The 25334-nt window shown below is 35.3% G+C and overlaps 1 protein-coding gene across 1 annotated transcript; it reads right to left on the reverse strand.

Moving 5' to 3' along the window:
• Positions 1 to 5271: 5271 nt before the first annotated feature.
• On the reverse strand, positions 5272 to 10450 carry dpn (bHLH protein deadpan). Its single transcript, XM_018551900.1, has 3 exons — positions 10212 to 10450; positions 9595 to 9687; positions 5272 to 6615 (listed from the first exon to the last, which is right to left on the reverse strand). Exons 1-3 carry the CDS (start codon positions 10278 to 10280, stop codon positions 5404 to 5406), a joined length of 1374 nt encoding a protein of 457 aa, XP_018407402.1. The 5' UTR covers positions 10281 to 10450; the 3' UTR covers positions 5272 to 5403.
• Between the last annotated feature and the right edge of the window lie 14884 nt (positions 10451 to 25334).

Consider the following 25334-nt stretch of genomic DNA (forward strand, 5'->3'; position numbering starts at 1 on the left):
CCTTCTTCCACTCCTGCGAGTCCCCTCTCTCATTCACACCACCGCGCCACGAGTATACGCCGGCCGGTAAATGTATACGCGCGTGTACACACACACGTACACGTATACACGCACACGCTTTACACATTCCCGTTCTGTTTTCCTTTCCCTTCCTCTTCCTTTCTCTTGGTCACGCTTCAACACCTTTCTCTCATCCTCGTTCCTCTTGCGAGTTTTGTGGTAAACGAGTCTCTTTATCTTCCTTCCTTCCTCCCTTTCTTCCTGTGTCCCCTATGGTTTTTTTTCTCCCTCTTTCTCTTTTGCTAGACAATCTCGACCTCTCTCTCTCTCTCTCTCTCCCTCTTTCTCCATTCTACCTTACTCGAGGTTACTACCGCTGCTGTGTTTCTTTCTCTCTATTGGATATACCTACTTCCCACTGGGGTTAACACAGTATCTCTTACTCGCTTTCTCTCAATACCACACTCTCTTCGGAACTTCCGACCGCTTCGGAGACAGCCAAATAAATGTCTCTCGGACTACTTGCACCGACACTTCTCCGCTACGCTTAGCTAATTCGGTACACTGTGTATCGTACAAAACTTCGTAACTGAGGTTTACAAAAGAATGTTTGGAAATTGGCCAATTAATTGCGCGGTTTAATTTTGTCTTTTTTCCCTTTCTGGAATGGTAACCGTATACCTCGAACACGTAAACTGCAATGTACTGCAATAACACATTTAAATTAGAGTATTTAAATTACATATATATATATATATATATATATATTTTATATAGATTGTACATAATTATAACAACTATAAGCATTACTTTTATCCTCGAAAAATGTATTTATGTAATTGCAAAGCCAATAATAAACATAAAGGGTACACACATGAAAAGATTGTTTCAAGATAAGACTTTCGCATCAATTTCGACAATTTTCCACACTCGGTCCATCTTTAATATTATTTAAAATTGTATAATTTATTTTGACGTCACGGATAATTTCTGGTGCGCTCTGACGCGATTAATAATCGCACGAAAAACATACGCAAGATATTCTATGGATTTCAAAATGAATAAAACCTTATCATGACACGTCGCAGACCGGCAATGCCCGATAAGCGCCGAATGAACTCGTTAATGCCGACATTCCTATTACGCTCACCAACTTTATTGGGTAAAAACGCTCTCCCTTCCGCTGTCATCGCACTCTTGTGCACGCGACAGTCGTGCACTGTGGCCGGATATACACACGTGTATACACGTGAAAGGAAGGGAATACCGCGACGTTGGCCGAGCTCGCCGTAGCGCGGTGCTCTCCCAATGGGCGTGGATAAACGAGCGGAAAAATGGCGGGGTTTGGAAATGAGATTTGCTGGTAAACCGACAATTTATCGTAGGTATCTGCGAAAGCATCTCTTGACGTTCCTCTGACCAGAGTTATAATTAATACGCTCTCGTCACAGTGCGCCCGACCAATATTCCGTCGCGCCCGCACACGTATACACAGTCGTAGCCGCACCGCGCGGCCGCCCCGCGTACGCGTGTACCGACGACGGCGCGCGAATCTGTGTGGTCGCGCTCGCGCACCGACGTGTAACCGGTTGTTGATTAAGTTTGAATGACTGATGCCGCAAAAACACATTAAAACTTGAATGAGTACAGATGAAAATTTAGTCGCTAGGAATCAAGAGACCGCAGAGGCAAATGGCCTGGCGGCCGCACATACGCGCGCGGACGGAACCTCCACCTCCTCCTCTTCATCCGCCTCCACTATCCCCTCCCCCCCCCTTCACCCTCCCCGCGTTCGGCACCCGGCGTCGTTTCCTCTCTCTTTTGCGATCGGATGCCCATCGAAATACAACTACTCGCGAAAAACACTCGGCGATTGCTATATCCGCCGTCCGGAGGCACTCGCGTCTGGTCGTATACCGCAACGGAAACAGCCTGGTGCACTCGGTTGGCTTTCGACGATCGTTTTTTCGACCGATCGATGAGTCGCCCGGCAAGATCATGGTTTGGTCTGGGAGGCTGTTTCGAACTTGATTCTGGTAATAGAGAATATAGTGCTGCGATCGCGCGCGGCTACAGCTTTTCTCTCTCATCGCCATCGCGGATTCGCGGTTGTCCCCTGTGATTTATAGATCTTTAGCATCGCACGTTATGAATTTATATCGTCTGCCGTAGTGATGACAAATTACGATGTGTCTAATTTCGCGATATGCTTGTATCGAGCAACTTGGAATGTTAAATTTACGCTGCTCGCTTGCCTTAACTATCGTGTCTCTTGATTGCATGGATTGGCATGAAGGGACCATCACAATTTTTTCAGACAAATATTAGCAGTTGCTTCTTCGCTATTCTACCTTAACCTTTACAGGACAGTATAGAGTACTTCTGAAACAGTGCCATATATTTTCAGACTAAGAATAAAATAATAAATTACAGCAAATCTTATTCGAGAAAAAAAAAACTGTAAGATTTTAAAAATATATCACCGCTCTCTAAAGGTTAATTGGACTATCAACTCATCGTTTAAGGGGCCCGTCGTTGGGCGAGCATAAGATCCTTCATTGTCATACGTTACAATCGTTCTTCCATTCTCGCGGTAAACATCCAAATTAGGAAAGAAGACGAGGTAGACATATCGGGCAATCTGTAATCGTGCAATCCATCACGAACGTAAGATCCACGGATTGTCATAAGACAACAGTACAAGAGTAGATTATCTCGACTGTCGTCCCGTAAATACTTCAACATCAATGGAAAATCGCAGATCCACTTTAACGTGTGCTCGCGAATGGAATGGGAATGGAGATCCATCAAGCGGCAACTCGCGACTGCAACCATACGGCAATAGCGATGCTGTGATTGCCGGGAGAGACCCGCGAGATGATCGTTTCCTCAATAAAAATCGTCAACCAGATCGTAGCTCACGTACCGATACGGGACCGCACCACTCCCCGTCGGTCCAATCAGAGGCTCCCATCGTCTTAATGTATTCAAATGTAAGCGGTAGCAGTGTTTATGTCTTGACATTGCAAATTGTAGCGGCCGCGCTATAACTTATAGTAATTGCTGTGCGCCGGAGTAATTATTTATACTCGTGATATAGTGTACGGGAGTTACTCACAACCAGAATCTATATATACACCAACATCGAGACCCATTGTGCACGTGAATATCGAAAAGGAACGACCGGAGTGCATGATATTAAACCCGAATTTAAGCGGACGAATCGGCGATTTCGATGCCTCGCACAACGTAGGACGGTACCCCGTCATACAAGGATCGAAGAAAGAAACTATAAAATTTACTGTTCCTCTTAATTCCGTTTTTCTTACATTAAGAAGATATATGATATATAATAATCTTTAATGAAAGTGGCATTGTTTGTATCCAATTGAGTATAGTATTTCAAGTTTCACGAAACATTTTGTTACTGTAGTTAATTGTAACAATTTTAATGATATTTGAATAATGTCGGTTCTAAATATACACAGTAATACAAAAATAATACAAACAGATATACTGGCGTCTCTTTTTTTTTTTAGTTTTTGCAATTTTGCTCGTTTCAATATAAAACGAATCAACAAATGTTAGAAATTCTGTTAATTTTACGTTACAATTTTTAGCAAATTACATTTATTTGCAACGAAAATGGATAACATTCGTATAATGTCATAATTTTACAGGCATTCTTTGACAATTGCATTTGAGAATAAAAAATTTTAATCTCAAATATGCGTGCCGCCATCTCACTGTCAATGCTCGAACTTGTACAGGATTTCAATACGTTAAAACTGGTTGTAAATAATACTATGTCACAGCGACAACTACATATTTATGACTATTTAAATCAGCCAGATAAAACAAATGTTAAATTCGCAATGATTTGTTAAATCGTTCGAATTCCTCGTAAATTTTAGGTATATTTTTGTTATGCATTCCTGTTGCGCAATCGACTACATTGTTTGATCACTTCTGTATCAGTAAGCAATAATTTCAAATTAAAAAAAAAGAAATGTAAGTACGTGCGCTCTAAGAATAAGACTAAGGGAATTTACAAAGTTTGCGATTTCTGTCGATAAATCAGTTTAAGCATTCAGTCGATGAGAACGCGAGTGGTTTTGCGGTGTAACAGGTGGTTGAAATTCTCATTCTCCACAGCTTTTTGCTCCTTTATCGGCAAAAAAGGAAAGAATAAGTTCCAGTTTATGAATCGGAGCGCGTTTAACGCTCCTTAAAAGGGTAAAGCGCCTCCGATGGCTCTTTCAACGAGGAAAATTTCCGTGCTTTTACGAGATCGTGGAATATGGTAGATCGTGGAATATTGGTAGAATATGTAGGAACTTTTTTGCGAGATAGAATTGTAACACTTACAATGAGATTGGTTTGCATTCTATAAGTTTATTTATGTTCTCGATAAATGTATCGTACATGCAAAAATAATAAAAAATAAGAAATAAACATTGTGTCTTTTTTAAAGATTGTATTTCAATGTTATATTTTTTTATCACAAACTCTTTACATTATTTTAACACGTTGAATGCCATGATAGTCGTCGCTTTGTGATATTCTAATATATCGCATTAATATACAAATTAAATGCAACTAATGAAAATTTAAAAAATTCTATGTATCGTGGATCGAGAAATGATTTAATTAAAATATGTAAAAAAATTATCTTAATTTTAAATCATGTAACACTTAATTTCTTTTTTTGCAGAGTACATTAAGATCTTTGTAGCAGTGAACGTGTTAATTAACAATACTGACCACCATTGAACATCGCAGATCATTAAAAATAGTCATCACTCGTATAATATTGATTTACGTAACATTATAATTTATAAAAGTCGTTGATTTAATTAATTAAATAATAAGTGGAAATATATACAGGGCTATTCACATATTACGCGTTGTGACAGACTTAACAAAATATTGTTTAATCTATTTAAAGCTTACGAGTCTTTACGAAATGGCGAAGATGCAGCATAACGATGCATCAAATACATCAACAATCTTGCTCAGAAAATATATAATCAATTTCACGCTTTGGCACGAAATCGTCTATTATCAATAAAGTGAGCTTTTTTTATGTATTAAACTATTCTTTAATTTACTAGAATTACTTATGAAAATTTAAAATACGGAGTTTAATAAAGAATACTTAATATATATCACACAAAATTCTGTTTTTTTTTTTATTACTTATGTGATTTATGCAAACCGAAACAAAAATTTCCAAAATATGTAAAATGATATTTCCATGGCACGCTCTTGCTAATCAATTATAATTTTATAATTTATAATTAGAAATCAAAATACATCTAATTCGCTTTTTTGTGCTAAATATTTCCAAAATAATTGTTTAATTTCGTAGTACTTTTAATCATTCATTTTTAGCAATAACGATCACCAAGGCCTCCACATGTCGCTATTAGGAGCAAAAGAACCTGCTGGGCTTGCTGGGAACTTATCGGAATTTGAATTGCAGTTTCTCGGTGTTTGGCTATTCTGGCTTCTTGACAAATCTTGGGTAGGAATTGCGGGAGATTGCTCATTTGTGCTCTTAAGCACGTCGGTATTATTCATCGAGGAGGTCGAACTAGTGGGTTCTTGATATCTTGGTCTCTTATCTGAGATCGCCAAAAGCCCGTCGGAATGACGTCTCCTGAGACCGTCTCTCTTAAGCAGCAAGCCACTCGAGGCGCGATTGTAAGTCTTGTCTGTAATTACGGAAAGCGGTTGTCGCAAACTGTGCATCACAGTACCATTCGTATGAGTGGCATTGTCTAAACCTTCCGCAACGTTTTTTTTATTTGCAGCATTATCATCCGCAGCCTTAGATTCCAAGAATGTCGTTGTGGGTGACTTTCGGTCGCTAGTCGAGCTAATTTGCGGTTTCTGGGTCTCTGGCGAGGACGAGAAGCTCTTTGAGGACGCAGGACTCTGTTCGGGTAATTTGAATCGATGTTGCGGCTGATGATGGTTAGGCGTCGTCGCCCGTGGATGTTCCGAATGATGACTCTCATCGCCGTAACTCGATGTGGAAGTCGTAGGGCTTAATAGTGGGGTGTGCGGCCGATGAACAGCGGTAAAAGCTGACGATTGACCGATCCTTGTAGACGCGTCCGTAGCTGGTGGAAAAAAGGGAAAATTCGCGGAGATCCCGGCGGATTGCGGCACCAAGAATGCCAATTCGCCCGTCGGCAGTCGACTCGGAATCAATTGGACTCCGTTCGGTATCTGTATTCTCGCGCTACCGTTGTTATTCTCATCCCCATTCTGGAAATCGCTCTGGAAACCAACCTTTACCTCCGGGTAGAGGCGTTCTGGCATGTAGGGCACGTACTGACTGTAGAATGGCGCCATTTGCTGGAGATGACTCACGCAACTGTTCAAGTGTGATACCAATCGTTGCTTGATGGCAGGGTCGACGTTCTCGAGGCGGTTGATGTATCGCGATACTTCAGTAGCACATTCGGAAAATCCGGAACGGAATTTCGTTAGTACCACCGGATCGTTGGCGACGGCCGTACTCAATTGCTGCCTCTGCATCGTTTGTATATGCTTCACCGTCATTTCGAGGATATCGGCCTTCTCGAGCTTCGAGTGCCTCGTTGGCTGTAACAAGCAAAAATGATAAAAGTATCAATATGAATAACTGATAATAATTAATAATTTTAAAATAAATTGTTTATATTATTATATTATTTATTGAGCATAGTTGAATAGAAAAAGATGACCTTGGAATGCCCTAAATGACCTTCCAGTCGAGAAATTAGAAAGCATAACGTGCATCGGTATTGAAAGAACTCTACGTTATCTACAGAAGTTAATCGGTAGTAAAGGTAAAAGGGATTACAGTTAAAAGGGATACAAAATAGGAGATTTCTTCTTATTCAAAGATTAGTAACTACGATCGTCTTGGGAATTGCTTTCTTGTCAGAAGAATTCTTCGACATCGATCGTCTATTGAAGAAATGTACGTATACGATGACGCGATACGCCCATATAATTGACTTGATGTGAACTGCTACCGTAATAACAGACTAGCAACTACGGTAGCTAATGTAGCCTATTTTGTAGTTAGCCCTTAGGCGCCTAAGGACGCTCAGCTCTCACATACATTCTCCTAGATTTTTTTATTATAAACCGCATGCAATAGATTATTATCTCGTTTCATTCAAGTCACGCGTGAATTGCTCAGGGATGTTTATCTCTTATAAACATACCATTATGAAATAATCTATCGATAAGCGAATGTGAATTGTATACATATATATATATATATAAAATATATTATAAATTATAATATCTCATATATTATATTGTATATATAATTCATACATGTTATATACGAATATATAAAATAATAAATTATTATACCTATATATAAAACTATATATAATTAATTTAATTTTTACAATTATAATTGTTAATATATAATTGTTAATATATATAAAAAACAAAGTAGCTACGATAAAGTTACTCTTAAATAACTTGCTACTTGTGAGCGATCAATTCAATCGTGGGAAACGATTCGAAAACATCACGAAGCGGTTTTTCAGATATCCTGATGAACGTGACCTTCCCCGAATCCAGCTTATGCCGTAGAAATTCCCAACAGCCCTTTAACCACCAATACCTCAATAGTAGCATGGTCCTCTTTTTCAAGGGTCTATTGTATCCTCTCAATTCTTTGAACCTTATCCTGTCGGATCATCCCGGCGTTCGCATTTTTATGGTAAATTTGCGATCACTTAAAGAATGAGCGTGGGAGTCGATATAAGATCATTTACACATGGGATCGTGTAAATGTCTTATGACTCGGCAGACAGCATTCTGACTTTTAAGAAACACAATAAAATGATATACGTAAAACCAGCTGTGCCAATAAATTATTTGTAAAAATATAACGAGAATAATATTGCGTGGGATGAGAGAAACATCGCTGATATCGATTTTCCCGCGAGTGAATTTGACACCCAAGATTCAAGAGCGGAGAAGTGGCACCTGTTAAAGGACTGACAAAAAAAGAAAGCAGAGGCGTTGCGCATCTCCCCCTTTTTTCGCTGATCTGCACCGTCGTCGCGGACCGGAGCTGGATCCTTAAAGATGATACGGTCAACAAAAGAGGCTGCAACCTGAGATGAGATTCTTTTTCTTCGTAATAATTATTTCGAGGTTCCCACGAACACGCGTGGGGCGTTTCGGACAAACGGGACGGACACACTGAAGTGAGCAGGTAGCGGAAGTCATCTGGACGAGAGTGGAGAGAAAGAATGATGAGAGCGTCTTGTCTTGTTATACATCCCTGTTTGAGAAATCAACCTCAACGGATTGTGTTACGTGGCAGAGAATCTTTAAACCCCGTAAAAAGACGAGATAAATCTTAATCAATGATTAATCAATTCATTCATTTACTTCATATAGTGAAAGTTAATTTATTTTATAGTTACATATATTAAAAGAAGTGTAATCCGACATTAAGCATAACGTCAAACCGTTACTGATTCAGTGGTAGTGACAAACGATGAATACGGTTTCGAAAGTTACAGGTATCGATATGTCAGTTTCAAAGCGTAGAAATTGGAGGTTTTTTTTAAAGGTTTCTCCGTTTTTTTTACCAGCCCGAATGCTATTGTAAAATCTGCAGGACAGAGATTATGCGGATGTATGAGGATCCAGTTTCCATCTGTTTCCCACGCGGAGATATCTACGAGTAAAATACTAAAACAAAAGAGTACCCCCACTTCCTTTCGTCCAATCTTCTAGTCTAAAATGGATCCTGTCGCAGAGGATGCCGACGGAAAAAGGGGTCCACAGTGGACAACCTGATCAAATACATTCAATATACATCCGTTATGACAACTTCCGCTACCGACACAATGATCAGTTAGTCCTATACATCTCAGAGTTTCGTGTTATCGTAACAAAAAGTTACATTTCTTAAATGGATATTAAATTGATAGAAATACATAATTCCATTTTGTCTAAAAAATATTATGTTGAACATTTTATATAATATTCGTAATACGACAATTTTAAAAATTAAATTTTTTTCTACATTGGATGAAATGTTAGAATTAATTTGAGCACGTGGCCAGACAAATTCAAGAGAACTAATTAGGATATATATACATATTTATATAATAATATTTGAAATAATAGTACTGTAAATAGCGTGCAAAAATGCTGTATTTCTTTAGCGTCCTTCAGAGAACGATCAAAAGTAGCACATTTTTTTATGTTATCTCTCATAAAGCGGATCACGTCTCTAGATAAACAGTGCGCAGAAGTCACGTTTTTTCACGACATGTTTTAACACGGCGCCAGCAATGTGAATCTCACGAGGGCAAACAAAAATCACGCGTATACTGACTGGTATACAATCTCCTTCTATCATTTCAGCATTTTGCTGATGTCGTTGTTTATCATGAATTTTACTTCGATAGAGTAATTTAAGCACGTTTAAAATATTAAAAGGTTTAAAAAATATTAATTTTCATATAGAAGTATATCAATTAACCAGCTATATTAATCAGTACTGACCAGTAATTAAAACCTCTATTTTATTATAAAAAGTTAAATATAACTTACATCTTTTTCACTAACGAGTATGAAATTCTTCAGCTCATCGAGATATTGATTAATTCGAGCACGTCTTCGTTTTTCCATAATTGGTTTGTTGCTCTAAAATAATAAGATTAAGATTTATCAATTATTTGCAATAATAAATATTCTTTTTAATTGTCATCTATTACTACTTCCATTTTAAATAAAACATATTAGTACATTAAGTTTTGGCATGACAACTTTCTATACAATAATGAATGATTAGAATGATTGAAATGATTGGAATGATTGAAAAGATTTAATCGTCGGTAATGTGAAATTTTCACCCTTCGTCAGCAACTTAGATTTTTGAACTTTAGCACAGATTATATTTTTTCAGACTGTTTAAAAATTCTTACAAAACTCTTAAACTTATAAAACTTTTATCAACAAATTTTTACTATCATAAAAGTTATATTTTGTTATTTTACAGATTTAAATTAGAGAGAGAGAGAGAGAGAGAGAGAGAGAGAGAGAGAGAGAGAGAGAGAGAAAGTTTTAAATTTATCTACCAAACTGTCAGTAAAAAAATTGACTGTGCCTTCAAAATTCAACATTGCCAACGCAAGATTAATCTCGTCTGACTATAAAACATTCATTACCCTTCTCAATTCCGCTTTCGTCATTCCCGAATGTGTTTGAGGCTCGAGTTCTTCTTCGCTGCCTAACATTTTTGTAATTATGGTAATCCACTGTTAAGCAAAATTCTTGATCATCGTATCATCTGTGCGGGCGCGTAAATGCACTTATTGCAGTTAATTACTAAATTAATTCTTGATAATTATTCCGATAGATTACTTGCGTATACACTCACGATATAAGTCAAAGATGAACGTTCGCACTAAAGAACACTAAAACTTTTTTGAACAACCATGTGCTTTCAAGCATGCGAATGAAAAATATGTTCACCAAAGTAAGAACCGGTGCTTATTTTAAATAAATAAATATAGCAATTTTGACCATCAGTCAGACAGTCAGTCTTGTGTTAACGTGTGACTTCGAAATTAAGTTAAAGTGATGTATAGGGAAGTCCATCTTCACTGATGGACGTCCCGCTTGGGGTATTGAGGGTAACTGTTTTCGATTTCGAAGACCGCATGCCGATGCACCCGTAAAGAGTGGGGAAAAGTACGTCCCGGAGTGGGATATTGGGTACCCCAAAGGTGGGGAGGTCCTCGGTCCTCCTGAGACCTGTTGATGTGTGGGAATTCACACCGTCTGCAGGATATACCTCGTGCAACGCAGTCGCTTATTTAATTTGGGCTACATCCTGTGAAGATAATATCGGAAGTGGTTTGGGCAATTTGCAACCAGGCAGGCGATATATTTAATATATTTTCAATTGGTATAATTATATCCTTTATAAGTGCTTCCTACAAGAAAAACCTTTTACAAGAATATCCTACAATCTTCTATAAAGAAAAATATGATAAACATACACACACAATATAATTATTTTATTTTTCATCTTTATTGTTGTTATTTCACGAAAAGATGCACCGTGGATGTTTTGTTTTCTACATTGTAATAATGGCGTGTAAAATTCTAATGATAAAATGTTACGAGCGGCTCAATCAATTTTTGTCACGACGCGTACGGCGTGACATCGATGAAAAAGAACTGATTGTTAGCGCGCATCGACTGTAGCAGCGGTAAAGCACAAAGGCGTGCAATAGAGGATCATCTGACAGAGAAGGGCAAACATTGCGTGCCGACATATATGTGCATGCGTATGCGCGCGTCATAAGTGTGGCTGGCGCGCGCAACGCGATCCGATGCACGGACTGCACGGGTGCATATGAGAGCGAGTGCAGGGCCTCTCACGTGGGAATTGTTTTAAAATGTGCTGTTATATTTATCTGTACAAAGCTGTCGCTGTTAACGCAGTGACATGTTCTGACGTACTCGCTATTTGTAAAATGTGAATGTATAAAACGTGCAATATGGCTTTATTTCTTCTTCTTTTTTACATACATTTTAAGAGAGAAACTTAATTCGCGTATATAAAATTGCAAATTAAAAAATATAACTTATTATAAGTTATTTTCAAAAACTACGAGGCCAATATTTAATGCTTAAAATTTCGTTACCTAGAAAGAATGATTTGTGTGTGTGTTGATATACCTCAAAATTTAATTATACATCATACAGATCAGAAAATATATAATATTTGTTGGATCATCAAATAATTGTGTAAAACATTTAAACACGATGAGCAACACCGCAACAAGTTTCGACACAAACTATGATTACTTTAATAAAAGTTCAATAAAATTATTTTCAAATTTGTACCTGTCTAAATTTTTATATGCTGTAATAAAACCGTTCTTTCCACACACGTATATGATTTTCAGAGTAGTATATACTTTTACTCAAAAGAGTAAAACGCAATATGTGTATATAAATATAAAAAGAAGCAATGTCTTATAGAAATTACATATAGGATAACAATTGTATTATATAGATATAATTTAACTAGACAATCAATAAATAACGTTTGCTTTTTGTTAAAATCTTATTTTAGACAAGACAATAAAATAATAAATCTTTAAGTTAAAAAAAGACTTAAGTTAAAAAAACCTATCAAAAAAAACTAACTAAAAAAACTGTCAGTTAATGCTTTACGCTTTATTTCCAGCATTTTAAGACCTTCTGAGGATGCTCCTAAATCTTTGATTTCGTCAAGGTATACGTCACGTTAAACTTTCAGAATGTATTTTAGAGTGTATTTATTATGTACAAGACGAAGATTTATCAATCACTTTGTGCTGCATTAACATTGACAATTACGTCTTGTTTAAATTACCTTAACTTATAATTTACACGTTTTTTATTTTTAAAATTATACGCTAATTTTATTCGAAAAAATTTTGTCAAATGTAGGAGACATTTACTTCGTTATAGAAGATATGTAGTTCGGAACGAACAATATAATCACGCATGCTACAAGCAAAATAATCATCTCTACGTTAGTCAAGTATACGTATATCGTGAATTTGCGCGGGAGATTTAGCGATAAATTACCCCGTTTACAGGAGCAGCTGTGCGTTTCACATTCAAGATGCAATGAGAGCTCTTTAGCTAAGTTGGGTTATTAGACGATTAAAAATTAGATCCTCATGACGAGATAACTCGATAAATGCAACCGGTCTGTAGTCGAATTTTTTTTCACGTTTATGCACTTTGAGTATCGATGCCCAGATGTTTGAAACGATTCTGTATTTAAGACGTATAAAAACCTTTTCGCGCTTCACACAAGTGTTATTTGTGTTAATTCGATAACAATCGATTGACAAGCAGCTGCAGCTTAAAATACACGCAAAGAATATCACAATACTTTAGTTATCGTGAACTAAAATCATTTTTACATTTAATTTGATATGGAAATAAAATTTAACTTTGACTTACACATTATGGTTGTAAAAAAGATGATTCATCATACCTACACGGAAAGAACGATTTTGCTGAAGTATCAGAAAATTTAGTAAGAAACAGATTTGAAAATAATTTTGTCGAGAATTATTTAAATAATTATGTAGAAAACTTAAGCATGATAAGCAATGCTGCAAAAAATTTTGACATTCTAGCCATCAGCTTAAGGGCTCTACATAAATGTTTTGATATATAATTAAATAAAAAATTATTTTCAGATTTGTATATTTCTGTATACATCAATATAAAATCGTTCTTTCCACGTAGAATAAAAAAGAAAAAAACATACTATACAATAGATATCAATCTTGTTACTTAATTCAAGTCTTTGTTAGGATTTTGATTTGTTAGGTCAAATCTTTGTTTCCATTTCGAAGAAAAGAATATATATCTTCTGTAGTAACATATTTATTTACCATCAAAAAATATAGCGTATCGTACAACTACATCTTTATCCTTGAAACTGATATATTGTGATGACATGTTGAGTCGTGTTACGAAAGTAATAGAGTTTTAAGCTTTTCTGACTTTTATCTTTACATTAGTAACAGTTTAACTCACTAGGATTTTTGACTGGATATAAACGGTTTAACAAAAAAAATCGTCCTTAACCATATCCTGTTTTTGTATATACCCTTCATTTGAAATTATTCACGACTGATTCACACTTTGTAATTGCAATACAATACTTGCAATTCTTCTTTATATAATTACAAAATACATTTGCGAGTTTATAAAAATATCTTATTTATATTTTTGGCACCGGATGTTTTAACACAATTTATCATAAAAGATACATTAAGAAAAGGACTAAAAAAGTATGTAAAATAACGATTTGCCATATCTGCAAAAATGTTTGTATTGCAAAGCATAGAGCACTTACCAATAAGTATTAGGTAAGCAGATTTCGTTAAACGCTTTGTTACATCCATTTGCACGGGATCCTTTCTTTTTCCCATGATCCATAATTTCCCATAAATATTCCAACCTAGCTGTCATAACGGAAGGCGTTCGGTCAGATGTCGCGACCTTCTCATTAACCCCTGGAGGTTGAGAGCCTCAGAGTACTTGGCTTGACCACAAACTTCTCAAGAAAGATCGAGAAGGCGCGTCACGTTTTAAATTTGGAACGCCCATCCTCTGGTCCCGCTGCTTTCGAGGTTCGATCTTGGGATACACCTGCAGCTCGCACCCACGCAGTCATAAGATCCTACAGGAAGGAAATGTTACTCCTAAGTCTCGAAATCTTCATTTCCGCTCGCGATAAGTGGAGGCTGGCTTTTTAAATTTAAGGAGAGACCCTTTCTTCTGTTTTATGTACGCGAGTTTTACGCGAGTATGTTCTTTGCGTAATATAGTATAATCGCAAAAAATTAACTTCCGGAAAAAAGCTTCATAATCTTTTATGGGAACTAAAATCCGTGTGAGCATTAGTATAATATGTATAGCCAACCCTATTATATCGATGTCGAGGCATGCACATCGACCAAAAAAATATATGCGTGGGGTCGATAGGACGACATCTGGATTGTCGTTCCCGGGAAACGCGGTTAAAAATGCAGGAAAATAACTCGTTTCCGTGGGATCGAATAAAAAAACCCCAGCGGCGTCACTTATATTCGTCATTCGTTTCTTCCAAACGGGTGACAAATGTATTCTTGTAATAATTTTTTTCTTACTAATGCTATGTTCCAATTTTGGAGTAACTCAAAACAATTTTAAATTATTACACATAATTGATAAAAAAAAATAATATTTTTTAAAATTTAAATTTTGGTTTTACATTATTTTTTAAATACTTTTCCAATAGCGTTAAATAAATGATTGGAGCGTAACTATCAGTATAACTACAATTCGATGTCAATAGAAAAGTGAAAAGATGGTCTGAAACTTTATACGGTAAATCGTTGTAGAAGGTAACATGAACATGTCTTTAGCACAATAGTTCTGAAAATGCCAATCGTGAATCAAAAATGTTCCCATTCAAGCAAATTGGGTCAGTGGGTTTCACCGCTGGGAATCGAGTCGTGTGCTGGACACACGTAAAGAAAAATGCTTTACAATAGCAAGCTCGTTCAGGTAACACTCTGATCCGATTTTTTTCAAATAATAACTTTCATGTCAATTTTTTACGAGAATATATAAGAAAAGCAAAAACGTTATTAATTTCTAAAATATTTAAAAACAAGATCTCATATGTATTAAAACAGTTTTTATTTCGCTTTTTAAATCTTAATTCTTATCGTTGTATCTTGATTATAACTTGATTATAAACTATTTAGATTTCAACAAATTTACTTTATTAATAATTTTTTTAAATTAAAAAAATGGATTTTAATTGTTTTTACAAACTTAAACAGTTAGGATGGTTGCCTTGTTCAAAATCACGATATTACTTCAGTCTCGCGACATAACTGCTCTTGCACACAGCATTCGGTGCAGGTTGCACCCCCTTTGCGTAAGCATCGAGGGCCCGGAGAGGACCGTCCCATTCTCGCGTACCCCTTTCCGGAGTGGCAGTCTTTTACCTTGGCTCGCAAAAGTTCGTGCCCGCACGACGCTTACGAGCTTACAGCGAAGGATCACCTGGCGACGGTTCCCACGTTTCTGCGATTCGCGTTCGGCTTCACCCTTTGCCTTATATTCCGTCGTGTCGGTGGATTCCGGGTGCCCATAATGGCGAGCACGCAAAAGGCAGGGGGAAGGGGGCTGAGGAGGGGCCCGTGTAGAAGGAGCGAAAAAGATATACGGAAAGAAAAGGAAACGAACCGTGCCTCGTGCATCCATTATGGGGGTCTGACCGCTATGGCGGTGCGCGTGGCTGACACACGAGGAACTCGCGGCCCCCGGCGGGATTCGACGTTTTATTAGGAAGGGAAGAAGAAAAGTGTTAAGTCAGGCCGTGCGGAGGTAGGTATGTATTTGCATAGAAAGGCTGAAATTTTGTGTCCTTGTTGACGCGGCGTAACTGTTTCCCTTTGAGAATCGTGGGAGGTTTCATCGTCCTCCTGTGGGAATATTTTACTTTGCGGTCTAGACTTCTCTTCTTCTTTTTCTTCTCTTTTCTTCCAGACACTTCATGCGTAATCGCTCTTGCTGATCTTACTCTAATAAAATTTGTTATTTTATAAAAAAAAAATGCCTGTTTTAATATAATATAAGAAAGAGAAAACAAAATTAATAAAGTACTCACCGTACGATTTGTCATGGTCATAATGATTTAATCTTCCTTGCCCGTCCGATCGCGCGTAGCGCGTTTTGATAGTTCGCATGAATCAACATTAAATAATCTAATATGTTCACGACTCCGTTGAAATCATTTAGCGGCTGATCTTTAGGAAACATGATCTGTTTAGTCTTCGATCAACCTGAAAGGACCCTCCGTCACGCCGTACGTTGATGGGATCGCAAGATTTCTTCTGGTTGTTTTAGTTGAACGCACAATAATCCCTACAGTATACTAGTTTGTTTTTATTCTGTTCTCTTTACTGTCTTTATACATCGTCCGACCAATAGTATACGTGACAAGAGCAACGCGCGTTTATAAATCACGTATCGTCTTTTGGCTGATATTTTTGAACATTCAAACAATTCGAGTAATTATTTTAATGAGTTGACAAAAATAGCAAATTAACTTCTTTTCTGTTATCCTCTCTTAATGGCCGCATTCAACAATAAAAGCAACTTTACAACTGTAATAAAATTCTATAATATGATTGATCTTAATTCCTCATCCGATATAAATATATAAACTAATCATATATTAAACACGAATGTAGCTATAATGTCTATAATACCGCATTACTGTTCGCTTCCTAATTATAAATGCGATAGTAATATATATCATTTTGTATAAAATATCTTGACAATTAAGATCAGCTTCTTCAAGCCCACGCATCTTTGCCAAATATACTCGGAGGAATCGTGTCTCGTTAAGTACATTCTCGCGCCGCGATCTTGAGTGCACTTGAGAGTTCCGGACGCGCTATTACGCGAACGAAACAATGGAGGAGGGTCGGGTCATGTGGGGTCCAGTTTCGGTCGGCGCTCGTCGCGGAACACGGGTTGTCATCGCGCGTGATGGCAAGCAGCGAGGTCGCGGAACGGCAGGTTGCTGCAACAGCGTCAGCTCCGGCTGCAGCGGTATGGGCCTTAACATCGTAGCAGCAACAAGGCAGCAACCTTGCGGCGACGCTTCTCGCAGCTAGGCGCCCCGAGAGAGCTGGTGAGAACACACCGTGCCATGCGTTCCCACCATCGTCCTCGGGCTTCTTCGGCAACCTCTTCGGTACCGCTCGGCTCTGTGTACTCGATATCGGCTACCGTCAAGGGCCCTCTCTGCCGTGGTAGGTCCCTCCTCCTCCCTCCCGTAAACCCCCCTCTGGGATGCCGGAACAGGTCCAAATGGTGTTAGTTGATCCTTCATCTATGTATTCGACATATCAATTTTTCCGCAGAAGCTCTAATTGATTTGGATCAATGCATTATCATTGATATACATAAGTTGTTTTCAAATTATGTACATAGTAATTTAAATCACCAAAATACTCACCTAGGTATACTAATAAATAACTGATTGTTTATTTTGACATAAATAAATAAAAATTTATATTGCAGCTAAATTTTTAATTTAAGAAGCATACAAGTCGTAGTCGTAATAATTTTAAGAATCATAATTGATAATTTAAAGATTACATCGCATTTCAAATAAAGACGCTATGACTATGAATTGTTCTGAGATCTCCCTCTTTAGTTGGGACTTCAGTTTAAGGAAGGTAGGAACGGAAAGATTTTTCACCGCAGCGATTGACATGTTTCACTCGATGATCTTCCGGGTATAGCTTCATGCAAATTTTTCGTACTAGGCTATTGAGTGCCAACCTCCAGTAAATTTGTCATTTTTTTGAATGAGTTGGGTTTATGCTTCTAAACCGGCTCGACTGAAATTGCGGATCACTGGTTACTTTGCTGTGAGAAATTCATACTTAGCTCTCAGCATCGTGCTAGCTTCCTGCATACGTAAATAGAATGAAGAAAACGCAGATGGTCGCATGGAAAAATCTTTTCCACTGTCGGACCTTCCGGTCTTTTCACACTGCAATCTCAGAAACTCACCGCATAGATTCAATTGATTTCGAAAAGCGGATATCAAACATCGGAAGGTATATTCTATGATAAATAAAACGATCAAAGAACAGATTACGCTATAAATAACCTATTTTAAAACTGACGGATCACAAAGCCATTAAAGAAACGTTGATTACTTTCTTTTGTAGTTTATTTTTTAATTTACTATGAGACAAGCCAAACATATCCTAGAAGTGATTACTGATTCAAATAATTTAGATTGAATATATAATCTTCCTTTATGCTTTTGATTTCTCATGTAAATACTTTTCTTTCCAATATTTCTTTTTTAGGTATATTAAATATTTACTTGATATGAGAAATTGATTATTTTATATTTGTGGAATGTCTATAATTTTAGACTTTTTATATATAACATTAGATTCATATCGAACAAAAATTTTATTTAAAATAATAAAAAATTTTTTATTTTTACATATTACATATGAAATGTATAAAAATAAAATATTTTTTATAAATTCTTTTTATACAGATCTAATGTTAAAAATTCTATATTCAGAAATACCTCACAGATATGAAATAAACCATTTTCTCATTCAGCAAATGTTACTCTGCTAAAAACATTGTTTTTTATGAAGAAATGTTCAATTTTCACAATTAGATTTTTTATGTTAAATTAATAATGCAATGACGTGGTTCTCCTTTATTGAGCGCAAGAAGAAATAAAGAGTACAAACACATCGATAGTAAGTTTGCCGCATCTGCTGCTCGACGAACTCGTGCTGTTTGCAGGCTGGGGTACAAACAATACATCGGTCTTGCACGGATTGCACGGAGGAGAGAACCCCTCCTTATAAGATTTTTCGATTCTCTTATTGCCAGACACGCTGGCACGCGCCGGGCATCGTCTGCCAGTCTGCCACCTGGATTATTGATTTCAGAATTGCAGCTGATGTATGCAAAGACATTTTTTCACGTGGTATTATAATATCTGGACAGACTTTTCAAGAATAGTTTCTATTGATGCATGCTTTAATAATTATTCTTAATATTAAATAATAACAAGAAATGTTTTACACATGTTTACACATTGTGGATGTTGGTCTTGTCAGTATGGTTAATTAATTAAATGTTTAACATACAAATTGAAATGAATAACACGGAAAGAACGATTTTACTGAAGTATTTAAAAATTTAATTAGATACGTATCTAAAAATAATTCTTTTGAATCATTAAAATAATTATATTAAAAAAATGTTGGTGACAGTTGCAAAAAATTTTAATATTCTCTTTAAATTCTTTAGAATCCCATTCTAAAAAGTGAAATTTTACTCTTTAGAATGAGATTCTACTCCAAAGAATTTAGGGAGCTCTAACAACAAGTTTAAACATTTAACTATTTTTTCAGTTTAAATAAGATTATTTTCAGATATATATCTGTATCTAGCTAAATTTTTAAAAATATACTTCTCAATAAAATTTTTCTTTCTCCATGTAGGAATACTACGATATTATACTATAGTACAGTATTAAATTTTTATAACGTCATAGAAAAAGTAATTAGATTATTTATTTATTGATATTTTTTATAGTGCAATAAAGAAGCACGTTGAAAATAAAAATGATCTTTATTGTATTAAATCACTCATCAAAATTTTTACCTCGGAATGTATAAATTTTCCTTAGCAGATTATTTTTTCGTATGCAAGACGATAGATATTCCCTATCGTACAATTTTATAGGGGCCCGCCTTTATAGTAACCTCTGTTAAAGGGACCGCAAGCCGATGAGCAAAGAGGGAGCAAGGACAATACGTTGCGCAAAATGCTTTTCTTGCTTGGCTGCAGAAGGGGAAGCCTGGCACGCGACCAACGTCACCTGCCCGACCTACTGAAGTTCTTATATCGATTTTCTTAAGTGCAGCTGCGACGTCGTGCTTCTTGCGTCAGTCATCGAACCGAGACGTCTTAAAGTCATTATTTATGCGCGTCATATGGTATAAACGTTGAGATTCTTCGTTTCGTGGGATTTACGGGAAATTCTATCAAGTATGTTTTTTTTTTGTTACAGTGCTATGTAAGTACATGCTACAATTTTTCGAAAATTCAGGTAACGTTCGGTTTATTAAAGTGATCTCTATTCAATCATATCATTATTTAATAATTTTTAAGAATCATAAGATTTATTAAGAACACGTTGTAAACCAAAAAATTTTAAATCTTAAAAATGATGTTACAATATCATATATATATATATATATATATATATATATATTAAGAAATGTGGAACACATATTTACAATTGGACAACGTGTGACAATATCGGAACGGTAAACGAACTGCGGTAGACGAACGTCTGCGATCGATCGTTTCTGATCAAACACTCGTGTCCGATCGAGGGGTTCGCGTTAGACACGCGAAGTCACACGATGGAATTTCACCTTGAAAATCGAGGGCTTCTTGATAAATGCCCGAAAAATTCCAGGTGTAAAAGACACCGGGCCCAAAAAAGGACGCGTGCCGTTTTCCCACGTGTCCCCCCCTTCTTGTTACGCGCCGCGTGCAATTCCATCTCATTCTCTTCTTGCACAATTTCTTCCCCTTCTCGTCTGTTCCCCTATTCTGATCTTGCTGTCTCTCCAGGTTTCTTCCCCTTAATCCCGACACCCCGCAGATGCCTCGTTTAAGATTTCGGGCCCCCCTTCGTCGCACGACGTCACGCCAGATGACGTGTGCCTACTGTGACGTCATGAACATGTGCTCTTGTGACGTAAGGAATCAGCGAAGTATAATGATCCCTTTTTTCGAGTACGCTGTTCTAGGTGAGACATTTGTATACCTTTGATCGTGGGATCCTGAACTCTGCAAAGGGAAGTACGAGCAGATGCTGCGATTGCACACGTGGTCTGATTTCAACAAACGTGCTGTCATTTTTTCGATTTATTACTTCGTATTAATATAAATAAGTTAGTATATAGGTATTAAAAGTTTTATCTCATTTTTCTGTTAAATGAATAAGCAGTTATAAATGAATAAGCATAATTTGGACGACTATATAATAGAAAATCATCAATCTAAATAGAAGTTAATAGCCTTAGGCGCATTAATTGCACAATAACTAATTTTACATACATTGAAGCTGTCACAGTTGATACAGTACGCAATTTGTCGCAATTAGCAAAATGCGGCAAATGCAAATTTAATCCCCGATGTTCTCCATTAGCTGAAATATAATCTAAATGAAACATCCGAAGTGTTCGTTATTTTTTTACGAGCTGCCGCCTCGACCCCTTGCCCTCGAGTCTTTCAAGACTAGGTCAATGTTCTGAAAAGTGAAGGATACTGAGCAGCAGCTGTGGAAGTTGTCGTGTTATTGTTAAATTTCGGATTATGCAAAATATCTTGTGACGTTTTACAACATAGCTTAAGTGGGACACGGATTTGCATCTGAAGACGAGATCTCGTTCTGAGTCAGATAATTAGAAAATTCTTTGTACGTCGATATTCTTGTTGCGGAGGGCAATTTCTTTCATGATTTATTCGTACACATAACTTTACAAAAGTATTGTTTCTCAACTACTATGTACTTTATAAGAATTTTATTTGATCCTTGCACAATTTTCAATAATTAATGAAAATTTTATAAAAATGTTAATTTAAATTCCAACATTGCTAAAAATAATGTAATGTAATCGGTTTGTGTCATCACGTTGGGGTTCGTTTACTGCATGAGAAGTAAAGTTAACTCATCCAGGTGGTTTCGTGACGCTCACGACATGTGTCTGATTATTGTATTATCGTTATGGGAACGCTTTCATTCCGATATACACCAGCAAAACGGTCCAATTATTTCTAAATTGCACATGTCATGCAATGTGATCTTTTTAAAAAATTTTATCCATTCATTACATTTTATTATTACATCATTAAACAAAATTAAGAAATAATTACTATAATTTATTGTAATATTATAAACTATAATCATATGACTAAAGAATTAAATTTTTTATTTATTATTAAAGTATATATATATGATAAAATTGTAAATTAACTTCTTTATCACTGTTTATTTTTAAAAGACGTCTTTAAATATGTTTTTATTGTTTAAACAATCTTCTTTTCTTATTATATTTGTATCATATTTTTTACAAAAAATAATTATTAGTTTGTTTATATTGTTATGCATGTATTGGATTACTATCGTGAGAATAAGCGATGAGTTATCAGTGTAATTCCCATGGATGCTTCAACACCTGGTAGAATATGGTGGTAGTCGAGAAAGTTTTGTCTCTAAAAAGACATGGTCCGATCTCAATTCGTATTGAAACGTTTGTTCAGGTGGACAATAATTTTCTATTAATAACGTCCGGTAGGGCGCTGACACACATGGTAAATAATTTAATTCGTGACAGATGCTGTTCTGTTATGCGTACTCAAGAAAATACTTATTACGTTTATAAATTTTCTAATTTTTTAACAAAAATATAAAGATAGTTAAATTAATATAATTAATAAAAAAAGTATAAATATATATAATGATATTATCATCCGTGTTGTTATCATCTGTCGGTTAATGATTGATTAATAAATTTAATTTTTTATAATTTAAACAATATATTTCATCATATTAGTGATGTTATACATTTTTTTATATAATTGTAGTCCATAATTTAAAAACTTTTTAAAAAATAAATAAATCTTAAATTATATTATACATTATTAAATACGTGAATATTATTTATATAATTAGGAAAATACGTATAACAACTTTTTATACTCAATCAAATTTTTTTACTTATGATAAAAAATTTTATACAAACAAAACTAAATAATTAATTATGATAGAAACTTGAAGTATATAATTGATAGTAATAGACATCGCTGGAGAAATAACTTAATATTCCATATTGTACTTATACATCTCATGCTCAGTATATTTTAAGATTTTTAATAAACATTTGTCACTGGAAAAAATTATTTATTAATAATTTATCTAACCGTTTGAAGGTAAATATTTTATTATATTGTATTATCGATGGTTTTAGTTTCTCAATCCAGAGTGAACCTTAACTAAAGCTTAAGGAAACCTTCGATAGAGGGCAATACATAGTTCGTTGTGGTAACATACGTAGAGATGATTGATCCGTAGTTTAGATTGGGAATTCATAAGATCAATACATTAGACATTTACATATATTTACATATTACATGTATTTAAAATTTAAAAGTTCAAAAAAATTAAATTAAAAGAATTTAAAATAATAAGGGAATAGCAAAATAATATTTAATAATAGAAAAAGAAATTTAAAAAATAAAAGTTGACTAAAAATGTATTGAGATTGGTATTGGATTATTAGACATTGACTTAGATATTTGTCTGTCTATAATAAAATATGATTACGTACTCGCTAAATATGAATTAACAGTAACATTACATCAATATTATAATTTCTCACTCAACAATATAACAATATAACACATGTTGTACATAACAATTACATTGTTGAGTAGGAAATTATTATAGCATTATGTAATGTTAGTTTATCTTCAGTGGGTTAGTTATTAAATTTTATATTGCTGCTGTATTATGCACACGTAAGTAATTTTCCAAAACAAATCAATAACGATTTAATTTAATAATAATTTATAAAGTAAACAAAGATGTACTTTTTATTTTACGAAAAGTTATTTCTAGACTTAGAAAGTTGTCATAAGATATTTTATAAATTTTCTAAAAACGTATGAATTCATCATTCATCGCTAATACTACAGATTTTACTTTTTACTTCAGGACATTAATTTTTTTCTATACTTTTTTTACTTATCCAAAATTTCCACATATCTGTTTGATCTATTAATATTTAATACAATTTACGTATATATTATTTCTGCCAAGCACCTATTACCTGACTACAGACATAAATGGAAATAAATGTACTCAGGATATAGCATTTTCATCTTCTAGGAGCGAATCCTGTTAGTACAGTTAGATACCCAGGAAATCTCGATATCCACTTACCATGATTCCGCAAGGGTAGAAGAGCATTCATCTTATAGTAAACATCATGTTTTTGCTTAACATGCCGTATATATATGTCGTATACATACATTATATTGATTGCAAGACCTGATATTTTACGATTTATTTTTATTGTAAAGATATTTATTAGCTATTATAATTTTTTTACGGCACGTCATAGATCTATGCATCGTTTTTTTAAATTATCGATGTGAACTCATAATTTAAATGTCTATATTGTCTCTTATATAATTCTCTCACCTGATGTTTTTTTTAAAAACATTATAGGTCTGTTCGTGTGTGGCCAAAAATATTAAACGCATAACAACTTGCATCCGTCGCATTTACCCACATTTATATCCCTCCCCCTTTTTTATAGCGTGTGATGAATGCTCTTTTACCGCGCTTCTCGTTAGTTCAATTTTACGATCTAAGCTGGGCAACTGTTATTTTTTCGTAATTTCGGAGGTAATTACGGCGCTCTGTTTTTTCTAGTTCCGAAACGTTCGTGATACTCGATTGCCGAGGGAATCCTAATTGCAATAGTTACACCGTTATAAATTTTGCTGCAATTTATTTTTTATATGACCGCGTAGAATTACAAAGTAATTATAACTGCATTCCATAATATAATAATGAAAATATATACTACAGTTTTTGTAAAATAATCCAAACAATTTTATAGACATAATTTATAACTCTATAACTTATTTAATAGATTTAACCATTCATTCGATTTTAATTTATTTATTATAACGAATGAGTTGTGCGTCTCTCGTATCGAATAGAAACTCCATGGGGATTGGCTGCCATAGATTCATTAGTCAAATGGACCGGTACAAGAGAAATTAATAGGATATGTCCTGCATCCAATTAGGGCGTCGGAGTTTGACCGAAGGGGGTGGATTCTTAATTGCTTTTCGAGGAATGATATACCGCCAGCCTTTTCGGAAGCTCGAATGATGATGAATTAGGGTGAAATATACGGAACTGTGTCTCGGAACATAAATCTCGGAAGGTTTTGTATACGCTCTCATTAGTATTGTATTATTTTGCATTGAGAAAAAGCCCGGACTCCAGTATTACCGCACAAAGCCGCCTCTGATGGGTTAAAAACAAATTGCGCGATGTGAGATTTAATTTTAAAGAAAAATAATAATTATCAATCTTCCTTAATTGGAAAAAT

Source organism: Cyphomyrmex costatus, unplaced genomic scaffold (assembly GCF_001594065.2).
Source record: "Cyphomyrmex costatus isolate MS0001 unplaced genomic scaffold, Ccosl1.0 scaffold10, whole genome shotgun sequence".
Taxonomy (NCBI): Eukaryota; Metazoa; Arthropoda; class Insecta; order Hymenoptera; family Formicidae; genus Cyphomyrmex; species Cyphomyrmex costatus.